Consider the following 11,342-nt stretch of genomic DNA (forward strand, 5'->3'; position numbering starts at 1 on the left):
CCCAGAAGAAGTGGTGCTTGATATGAGACTTGAAGGATGAAGAGGTGCTTGTCAGGTGGACATAGAAGGGAAAAATGGTCCCAGAAGGGAAGAGTACATGCAAAGGTAAAGAATCTTGAGAGAATAAGACACATTGGAGGAAAGGCAAATAGTTCAGTGTATGTTTGCGAAGGACAGAGGCACAGGGGAGCTTATGAGGTGGGATTTTTCAGTCACAAAGTTTATTCCAGTGGCCAGGTAGAAGGAGGACTGGTTGGAGCATGGGTGGTCTACCAACATTCAGTGACACTAATTAGGAACCTATATAATATTTAGGTAGAGCTGACATAGAGCAGGGGCAGCGGATTGAAGAGGTAGACACCAACTTCTGCTTAGCCATGGTGGACACAAGGGTTTACTGTCACTCCCTCTGAAATCCTCAGAAATATCAGCAAAAGCAGTTTTTTTCTTTTTTAAGCCATGAATACACTAGGCAAAGAGAGTGGGGAAAAAAAGAACAGCAAAGTTTTCAAGTTGGAAAATAGAACAGATAGCCAGTGACTTAGCAAACCAGGGGAAGCTAAAACCCAGGCGAACAGTAAGGGAGACCCAGGAACCCAAAGAATTGTAATCACAGAATGGCTCAGGCATTGAGGCACCCACCAGAAGTACAGGTGTGTGTAGGGCTGAAAAGAAGAGGGTTGGCTGATTATCTCTATAAGAAAGAATCAGACCCCCAGTTCCTTTCCACCATCCCATGCAGCTAGGTGACTACCCTCCCCTTTCTCAATGGTAAGCTAGAAGCTTAGCCTCTGGAGAAGCTGAAGACAGAAGACTCTAGATCTGGGGACACCAGGTAGAGCTCAGGGAGGGTTAATCAGATTAAACATGGTGATTGATCAAAGTCTACCTACTCAGCTCCAGGTACATTGGGAAGTACTTTTATTACCAAGTCTCTCCAAGCATGAGATTCTAGAATTTCTCTGTGGTGAGACTGACCAGGCCAAGAGAAGAAACTCACAGACACTGACGGCTGGGGTGCCCAGAGAAATAGCCCAGCTAGCTCACCTCCCAGTGAAGGCTACCAGAGGGCAAGCACAGGCTTACCCTTGTATCTTCTTATCATTCTTTCAGTGCTTTATTCTGAAATATAAGCAAGTAGCCATTAATCATCAGACATTGAGGAAAGCCACTAACATAAGACACAAAAGCCAGTAGAAATGTTTTTGTGTAATTTTTAAATTTTTGGTTAATTTTTAAAAATAATTTAAGAGAAACTTCAAAGAAATGAAAACAATGCAGAAGCAGGAGAACATGTTTTAAAACTGTAATTGAGGTCCTCTGAAAGATAATGAATTTATTGCATCCATTAATAAGAACACAAAACTGAAAAAAAATCTTTTGGGGGCAATAAAAATAATTCTGGGGGAAATATGGTAGAAAAAATGCAATGGAAGGATTGGGAGATAAAGCTGAAATAATCTTCCCCAAATATCAACAAAACAAGAAATGAAATATGGGACAGAAAAGAGGCTCATTACATGAGAAACAGTATCCCAAGTAATACATGTCCAGAAAGAGAAAATGGGGGTAAAGGGGAAGAGCAACAAAATAATTCAGGAAAACTTCTCAGAATTGAAGGACGTGAACTTCCATATTGAGAGAGCCCACCACGTACCTTGCATGAGAGATGAAAAGATTCATACCAAGGAAATTTCACAACACAAAGATCAAAGAGAAGATCCTAAAATCTCTCAGAGGGAGAGAGGAAAAAAAAATACGAAGATCAGGAATAAAAGTGTAATTGAACTTCTCAACAATATCACTAGAAGGTGGAAGATAATGGAGCAATGCCTTCAAATTCTGAGGGGAAATTATTTTTAATGTATATTTCATACCCAGCTAAACTATGATCAACTTTGTAGACAAAAGAAAGACATTTTCAGACAGACAAGTTCTCAAAAGCTTTACTTTTTAAGCTTTCTTTCTTGTCAAACTACTGGAGGATTTAGACTACTAAAGTAAGAGATAAAACATAAAAGACATCATAGGCTCCAACAATCAGAAGATTCAGCACAAGAAAGTGAGAAAGATGGTGACAGTAAAGGGAGGTCCCAAGTCAACTGCTGTTTAGCAGACACAGAACAAATTAGCCCATAGAGAAGCAAGAAGAGGGGGCGCCTGGGTGGTTCAGTCAGTTAAGCATCTGCCTTCGTTCTGAGATCGAGTCCCACCTCGGGCTCCCTTGCCAGTCACTCCCCCAGCTTGTGCTCTCGCTCGCTCTCTCTCTGTCAAATAAATAAATAAAATCATTTTTAAAAAATAAAGAAGCAAGAAGTGAGAGATAGAATGAGATTGATAAATTATCTGATTTAGTTGACTGTACTAAGAAAAGTTTTACACTTCTGACTGAGAGTTTAGGAATCAATTAGTTATAGATCTGTAGAAAGCTAAGCAAATGGAGAAAATCGTAATTCAATCATTTAAAAATTGTCCATTCCAAGGAAAACAAAAGATGAATAAGAAAGGAAATCTGATCATAATATAGCCTGAGACTCAGATGGGAATACTTGTATAATTTAAATCATGTCAGCACTGACTCCTGATCAAACAGTGCGGAGTTAAACGTAGCTCTACTGAGAGGATGGGAGAATGGAAGACTGTCTGGAGAGCAGGAGTATGAAAGAGCCAAAGGTTCGTCTTCTATCGCACAAAGACATAAAGCTGAAAAAGGTAGTGAATGCATTCTAAGACTGTTATTTAGAACTAAGACAATTAAGTAGCCAAATTGGTTGCCTCTGTGGAGTGGGAATCAGACCTGGCAAAGAGACAGACACCTTCAGCTTCTCCGGAGTTTTAAGCTATATAAATACATAGCTTTGGTAATAATTTATTTATGGAAGATTTAGAAAAATATCCTCTAAAGCATGGCTCTAGGGTTCAGCTCTGTTAACTATTTTATGTTGATGGGAACAGCTAAATAAAAGAGAGGGGGTTGGGAAGGGGAGAACTGTGAAAATCTGTTGTGGTGAATCTGGAGCCTGGCTGGCTGTGTGGGTGTGGGGTCAGGGTCAGGGGGAAGAAGCAAGGAGAGCTACAGCCTTGTGGCAGCTGTATTGGGCCACGGTAGCAGAGAAAGGACATCCCAGTGAAGGAGTCGTCGTGGTCCAGACCCTCCCACACAGACTCTCACAGCACCTTAGGCTCTCCCTTCACAGCATGCACGTTCCCAGTGCCCAGCAGCCTTGGGCACATAGTGGGAGCTCAAGTAAGTTTCCCCGAATGAATGAAAGACTGAACGATGAATCGTGTTACTCATGACGACTCGTGTCCTTAATCCAAACACTCCGTTCAGTCAGCCTTGGTTGCCGCCCTGAGCTGGAGGGGGTGAGGACCCGAGGCTGGCTGCCGCACAGAGCAGCGGCTTCCACAGGTCTACACGAGTCTGCGATTTGACAGAGGAACCAGCAGTACACTCACTGCATAGACGGGCTCAGAGTCCTTCCCCTCTGTCCTAGCAGGGCACGTCCAAAGTGAGCTGCCGTTATATAACATCTTTCCAGCCTATAATTAGGTGCATCCGAAGAGACTGGGGCCTCTGACTCATCTTTATTCATTCATTCTTCACTGAAAAAGAACAGCTGTCAAATCCCAAAACGTGCCTTGTAAACTTGAACGAAGTTCATTGTGATGGATGTTTCCTCCTATCTGGGGCTTTAACAGCTAAGCAGTCGTCTTACCTAAGTGTGAACCTCCCAAGATTTACACTTACCCCAATGTGAATGCACTCCTATAGGCCAGAGACAGCCCCCAAGTCTCCACCACTCCTAAAATTAACCCCAAATGAACATGTAATCCAAGTAAAACCAGTGTGCGTGCTACACACGCAGCCTCAAGTGGGGAGGAGATGAAATGGGTACGCAGGCCCCACCGCCCACTTCCAGCCAGACCACCTCTGAGCTCTGCCTACATAGACATCCTAGAGTCCACACTGCTCTGATTTTAACCTTTGATAAGAGTTCAAGTATCTTGTAATAAAAAGGAAAAAAAATCTTTCTTCATTCAACAAGCTTTCCCCTTGTAAACATCAGCTGAGCCTCTAAGATGTCTAGTTCCTGTCTCAGAATGATTTCTTAGGCTGTAAATCCAGTTTATTTGAACCGATCCTGAGCCCATGAAATAGCAACCAAGATTTAAGAACAGGACTTAATGTCCTCTATCCCTCATTCCTTGGACTCTGGCTGGAGGATAAAGTGTTTGTTGCGGTGAGTGTCTGCCCAGTGATAGCCTGGGGCACCGCTCTCCATGCCCCAACAGGACCCAGCACCCATCCCTGCCCCCCAGTCTCCTCCCCTACTCAAGAAGGTACTAGAGATGCCCAGCCCACCCCTTCCAATTAGAGGGGTCATATGCAGTGTGTCGGCAATGACCATGCTGGGGTTGAGAGGGAGGCGATACTCAGACTCACAGACCTTTAACTCAGGCATGCTCACTTTAGAACCCAGCCTGCTCCGGACTCTCCCTGTGCATGTAGGAAGGATCCGAGGCACACCAGCTGAGTGGTAGAGTGGTCAGCCCTGGGCAGCTACCCACACACATTGTCCACAGCAAGTGCCAGGTCAGCATAAGCCAGGACCCTTGCAATGGCCATCAGCATTGTGGAGTAGAGAAGGGGGAGGGTGTGGGAGCCCCTGTCTCATTTCCCATTCTTTGCCCCCAACTACCCAGGCCATAACAGGGATGGCCATCGACAACCACTTGCTGGCGCTGCGTGAGCTAGCCCGGGACACGTGCAAGGAGCTGCCTGAGATGTTCACAGATGAAACGTACCTGACCAGCAACCGGTTTGTCCTCTCAACCAGCCAGGTACGGTGTGGCTGTCACCCAGGGGGCCACTTAGTGTAACCAGTGGGCTTTCTAAAAGGCCAGTTAGCATAAACCTGTGACTCCAGCCCACTGGCTAGAGTCAGACAAGTCCCAGAGGAGCTTCTCACAGGCTGCATGCCCTTTGGCAAAATGACCTAAATGCTCAGAGTACCGGTTTCCCCACTAAGTGGTTGTAATCATGGATGCCACCCTAGCAGAGGTGTCCTGAATGGGAACTGGTGCTCTAGCCCTGTGCTTACCAGCATTCAATCTGTTACTCGTGGGGTGGTGTTCCACCGTGACGGCCACAGGCTCCGAAGCCCAACAGGTCTAGAGCGAAGTCCTGGTTCAGCTAGAAGCAACAGTTTGGGTAGAAAGCCTAGCCCAGTGGCTGGCATGGAACAGGCCCTCCAAACAGGTCATGGTCATTATTGTAAAGGGCTATGAGACCAACTGCAGACTATCAGCGGCCAGCCCAGCGTCTCCCAAGCCTGTTCTGTTGGAGGACCACTGTGACAAAGACAGAATACAGTCTACTGGAGAAGGACAGCAGTTTAGGAAAGAAAAGGACCCCCAAACGTCAGTTGACTAAGACTCCACCTCATCTGCTAAAGGCTGGACATGGGCAATGAGAGGGGCTGATCAAGTTGTGTTTGAGGATAAAAGCCCACTCATAATTTGTAATTTGATTCTGTCATGACAGAATCACTCGTAATTTGATTCTGTCATGACAGCGGTGAGCTCTCAGACACGAATCAGCGAGGGCAGGCCACAACAACATAAATTCTTCAGGAAACCATCCATGGGCAAAAAAGTGCTTTGGAACGGTTTTACGGCCTTCAGCTGTTGCACGGCAAATTTATCTGACAATGAGGTGACTCTATTAGCAAGACTAATGGTTTGTTCTGCCCCATTAAAACGACCGGTGTGATTTCTGAAGGCCTGACTACACAGCGCCTAAAACCTTGGGTTTAAAAACAAACCCCAGCCTGCAACTCCCCGAGAATGTGTTCTAGTTTTCCCCTTACAACCAGCTAAGACAATGAATTTGGGGGCGGGAGGGGTGGTTTGGTGTTTTTTTCTTTCTCCCAACTGGCAATGAACATGTATGGCGGGAATGCCTTCGGAGACACATTTTCCTGATTTGTGATCCTAATTACAAAATCTCAGCGCTCTGAATTCAAAATGTGTTAGGTGCCTAACTAAAACGCCAGTTGATGGCAGTCTCTGATATGCCCAGCGCTGGGTAATTGCGCATGGCCGGGGGCTATGGGGAGAAAAGCAGACCAGCCAGGCAATACTGACAGTAATTAAGGATGTGGGGAAAATCAACAGAGAAGACAGGCCAGATTTCCTTCTGTTCATAAATTACTCCCTCTGGGAAGCCATCTAACTATGGGGTGCCACCAGGGTGCCATTGAGGAAATTACCCTGATTGCCTTGGTGCCTCATACAGCCCCCAAGGTGAAGGGGAGACTCAGCCTGAGACCCAGCACAGGTCACTCTGGGAGATTTTGACTTCATAAGTTGAGCAGATTTCCCACCAGGGAGAGCCTTATGGACCCTCTTCTTTCCATATCGTGCAGTTAGATGGGTTTGTTTTTATGACTCTGGCTGTAGCCATCCATGCTGAAGCTATTGAATCATTTGGTTAATTCAGTCAAGCACCCAGGTGGAAAATGGAGAAGTAAATATCCCGTTGAGGCCTCAGGGTTGCTGAAACACCCTGTATTCTAGCAAGGTCGCAGGTTACTTTTCAGACCAGTGGCTTCTGACCTGTCCTCTCCTCCAGGTGCCCACAACCATGGAGATGTTTTGCTGCTATGGTCCTGTGGTGCCGGACGGCTACGGGGCCTGCTACAACCCTCAGCCAGAGAATATCCTTTTCTGCATCTCCAGCTTTCATGGCTGTAAGGAGACCTCTTCCTCCGAGTTTGCGAAAGCAGTGGAAGAAAGCCTCCTTGAAATGAGGGACCTGTGCAGTCCGCCACAGTCTACAGGGGGCAAGCCACTGGCGCCTCAAGAAAAAGCAACAAGGCCCATCCAGGGGCACCAACCTTGACTCCTGCCGCTAGGTTTCACCTCCCCAAACCTCCTGCCGCTAGGTTTCACCTCCCCAAACCTCCTGCCGCTAGGTTTCACCTCCCCAAACCCAGCATTCTGCTGCCGCTAGACCCTGCCAAACCCCGGCTCCCAACCCTCTCCCCTAGCTTTCGGTAGCTCCCCTGTCCTCAGGGCCCAACAGAGACCACACGGAGGCATCACGCAAACAAGAGTATGAAGAGGAAAGTGTCCCTCCTTAGGCATGGGGATTGTCCTTATTTGCCAAACTGCCCTCTGGCCTGTGTACTGGGAAGTAAGACCGGCCTGGCTCTGAGGCGGCCTTGGTGAGGTGTGCAAGTCTACACCACCTTCCCTCCATGGCCGTAGAAGCTTAATGGTGGTGTTTACTTCTCCAACGGGACCTAGTGTGTTCAGGGGAAGTTTTGCCCAACAAGAGAATGTGTCACCCTATTACATGCAGCGTACCTACAAGTGTCATGAAGAAGGAGGCTAACTCCAGGTCAATACCTCTTTTCTTCTGGGAGAAGTAGGGGACATTGTTTTCAGATTTGAAGCAGTGTGATCATGACCTCCTCCAGGGTGGCTTGCACTGAGCCATACAGGGTTGCAAACACCCCATCCCTACACACACACACACACACACACACTCATCCAGTTAATTTAAAATACAGTGACCCAGGCCCCAAAACACATTTTTCTCCTTTCATCTCCCGGGGGCAGCCTTCCGTTGAGTTTGGGAAAATCTGAGAGGGGGAAAAGGAATCATCCGCCATTGTACTGACGTCATGCCTGCTCGGCCCCCGGGGCATCAGCGACAGTCCAGGATGAGGAAACAACCCAGTGCCCCCTAAGCAGCAGGGTTGGTGGGAGGACCAGTCCATTTTCCCAAGAATCCTGCCTCTCGCATTTTTTCTGGTGGCTTCCCCACTGCCCTTTCTATAAGGAATCATACCCGTTATAGGTGATCTGCCTTCTAGAGGAGAAGAGAGAGGGTTGCTTTGGGGATTTTTCTGTCGTTGTTATTTGTTTGTTTTATTCATTCTTAAGAGAGGCTTTTAAGAAAACCACTGTGACATTAATATCAGAAAATGATCTCAGTGGCCCAAGCAGGTAGAGGATGTTATCTAGGGCTTGTAACGAAACCCCATGTGGAGGAGCATAGAGCAGGGCTTTGCCTGGCCTGGCAGGGGGTGGGGGGAGCAAGTTTGAGCAGACAGCTGGTGGGGACCAGGGCCAAGAGGAGGGAAGGGCTATGTCCAGAGTCAGCCCTGATGAAGGGGCAGACCGTGCACATAGCCAAAGTTAAGTTTGTCCTGAGAGGCTGTGATCATCAAGGAGATAGGAGAGGCACTTCCCACTGGGGAATATTTTTATGGTAAATCTAAAAAGGCAAGGGAGTGGGAAAGCAACCAGAAAATCAAAACTGCGGATAGATGAGGCAGTCTCTGTTCAGAGGAGGAACAGAGCTCAGTGTTAGAGAGATCTGCGGTGCAACCCTGAAGGGGAGTCCTGGCAAAGCCCCCTCACTACACTCCCACTGTGCTCTGGCCTGGGGACCCTGTGCAGGTCCCTCTGGTCTACTGGGCAAGTTTCTGCACTTTGACCTCTACGGAAGGCAGGGCTGAGATGGGTTCCGCTGGCATTATGACCTTTGCTCAGCTCTCTGAAAACACAAACAGGACCAAGCAGTAAATGCTTTGAGCCCTGGTTTTAGACAGAGGACTTCTGTTGGATGATCTGGGAAATTCTGCGTGGCCCTTCAGAGTCACCAGTCTGTAGGTCCATATTGCTTCCACAGACATCCACCTTCCTGCTCCCCTAGGAAAGTTGCAGCTCAAGTGTCCTGGGACTATCTGGGGAACTGCTGTCTCCCTGCTGTAATTTGACCCAAAGCCACTTGTCTGTTCTCACCAAATGACCACTGTACAGATCTGAGTTCTCTGCTGGTTTCCTTCCATGGATTTCTGGGCAGGCAGAGAGCTCTGATTTGGGGGTCAGGCAACCCCACTGACCTTAACCAAGAGACTTAAATGCCCAGAGACTCAATTCTTTCTATCATCAAATGGGGACAAGAATGTCCCGACCTTGCAAGGCTGTGAGGATTGTAGAGCATGTGTGTAAAGGGTCTTGCACAAGCCGGTGGACACTGGTGTCCATTGTCATGATGATGTTACCCCAGCGGGCAATGTACAGATGAATTTGCTTCAAACTTTTCACACTGATTTTAAAGAACCAAACTCACATCTATCATTCTCTGCACGTAGGGAAAGGAAACTGACTCTGCACATTCAGATACCAACCATGCACTGTGAGGGCTTCAAGAAGTGCGGGATTGTGGACATTTGGCAGGAGGGAACACCTCCTCTTTCTGAGGAAGAATCTGGAAGCTGGTCTTCCCCCTCCAAGAACAAGTGGAGGCACTGAGACTTTATGCAAAGGCAATGCTGAGCCATGGCCATGGGCATCTCTGGGGGACCCTGGTAATGGAGACTGTCCCAAGTGTCCCCAAAGAGATGGAAAATGAAACATGGAGACAGTCACTGTGGGAAAGTGATGCGTAATAAACATGCTTGTGGCCACCTTACGATACCGCTAAGTTGCCAAGATATATAAAGTTGACATTTGAGTTCTATTTTTATAAAATTGTTCTAGATTTATGGCAATATATACATGTGTATTATAGCCTTTCAATTTTAAGTTATAGTTTTGTGCTTTGAAGAAATATGTATGACTAAAGAACTGTATATTGAAAGCACTATATTCAAAATATTTAAAGACCATAAGTCCGTATTCAATAAAAAGTAATACCAAGAAAGACGGTATTAGCCATTCTTTCTAAACAGAAATGGTATTCAAAGTTTGTTATAAGTTCTGTGAACTGGGTCAATGATCTGTTTGGCGTTGTCTGAGGTCAGCAGCAGTGGTGGACGTCTGAAAGATATAGGGTCCAGGAGAGAAAGGGAGGCAGGAACTTCGTCTCTCCTAGTGTGTGGCATGGGGAAAGGGTGAAGGGCAGAGAGGCTTCATGGGCTTTTTGTGATCGTGTTGGCAGAAATCTGGGTGTAGAGATGGGTGTCTGTACATAAGCCTGCACAAACATAGACAGAACGGAGTGGAGGGAAAAGCACCAGGCTCAGAGATGGGATGACTGGATGATAAATCCGATTCTATCTCCAACTTTGGGGATTGATATGTTTAACATTAGAAAGGAATAAAAATACAGGGAAGGTACATGTAGAAGTTCACGAAGAAGAGATTAGAGAGAATGAGGGAAAGCACTATTCCAAGAGGAAATCATTAGGAATATTCCAGAATCAAAGAAATATGTTATTCTAAAATTATTGGGTCAAAGAAGAAATAATAATGGAAATTTAGAAATACTTTGATCAGAATGATAATAAAGATAACTTATATCAAAACCTCTGGAATACAGCAAAACTGATGCCTTGAGGAGAATTTTAACCTTAAAATACTTACATCAGAAAAGAAGCAAGACTGAAAATCGATGAGCTAAGTGTAATGTACAAAGTAAGAAAAAGAGTCAGGCCCTAAACTTAAGGAAAGTAGAAGGAACAGTAAAGTCAAAAAGTAACAAAGATAGGACAACTATCAATGAAGGAGAAAACAAAGTTAAAGAGAAGTTAAACAAAAGAAAAGTGGGTTCTTTGACCATGCATTCGACGGAGGGTGGGGAGCCAAGCCACAGTCAGAGCCTTGTGTAGCACCCGTTAGCCTGACCATTGCCTCTGCAGGATTTGCAGACCATTATGGCTGGCAAGCCATGAAACATATGAAGCCTCAATTAAAACAAGTTTTTCAAAATCTACTAAAATCTGCCTCCAGTGGTGGCATTATAGAGATGTGTTTGAACCCAAAATGATAAAACGAGAATGACATAATACGAGGTGTAGATGCAAACCTACTGCCAATAAAGGAAAAATAGGAGATATTCACCGATGAGCTATGCTTTTAAATCACCCAGATAAGGGAAGATCTCCTTATAAAGCAGCCCAAATCCATGAAGCTAAAGATTTACAAGAAGGTCAAGCTAAAAAATGAAGAAAGTGTGTGATGAATTTTAAGCTCTTGTTAGTTTAGGTGTATGAGTGCCAGCTTTTAATGATAAATGCCTCAAAGCTACAAATTTAAAAATGATTTAGCACAGGCTTTCAAGCAAAGCCTTGGTATAAGTTTCTTCTTTAAATATGAGTATTTTAAATCAGCTTATAGAATAGTTGGAGTTTTAACACTCAGAAATTATGGGTAAATACATACGGTTTGCATAGAAATAGTGTTCATTATTCATTTAGCAAATACTTTGTTACCTATGTCAAGGCAAAATGAATGCAACAATCATTGGCTTTCAAGGAGCCCCCAATCTAATGGGATATTGATAAACTCATAATTAAAATACAATGTGATAAATATCTTTT

General features: G+C 45.5%; 1 protein-coding gene and 1 pseudogene across 1 annotated transcript in view; both read left to right on the forward strand.

Annotated features, from left to right (window-relative positions):
• Window positions 1–6,907, forward strand: part of LOC111145252 (choline O-acetyltransferase) — a 48,107-nt gene extending 41,200 nt beyond the window's left edge. The window contains exons 14-15 of the mRNA XM_022500041.1: window positions 4,708–4,845; window positions 6,638–6,907. Coding sequence (XP_022355749.1) covers window positions 4,708–4,845; window positions 6,638–6,907 — 408 coding nt within the window. The remainder of the gene's footprint in view (window positions 1–4,707; window positions 4,846–6,637) is intronic.
• A 3,741-nt stretch (window positions 6,908–10,648) lies between these two features.
• LOC111144655 lies at window positions 10,649–10,968 on the forward strand (annotated as a pseudogene).
• Window positions 10,969–11,342: the final 374 nt, after the last annotated feature.

The sequence above is a fragment of the Enhydra lutris genome, unplaced genomic scaffold (assembly GCF_002288905.1).
Source record: "Enhydra lutris kenyoni isolate GAN:26980312 unplaced genomic scaffold, ASM228890v2 scaffoldscaffold12, whole genome shotgun sequence".
Lineage (NCBI taxonomy): Eukaryota > Metazoa > Chordata > Mammalia > Carnivora > Mustelidae > Enhydra > Enhydra lutris.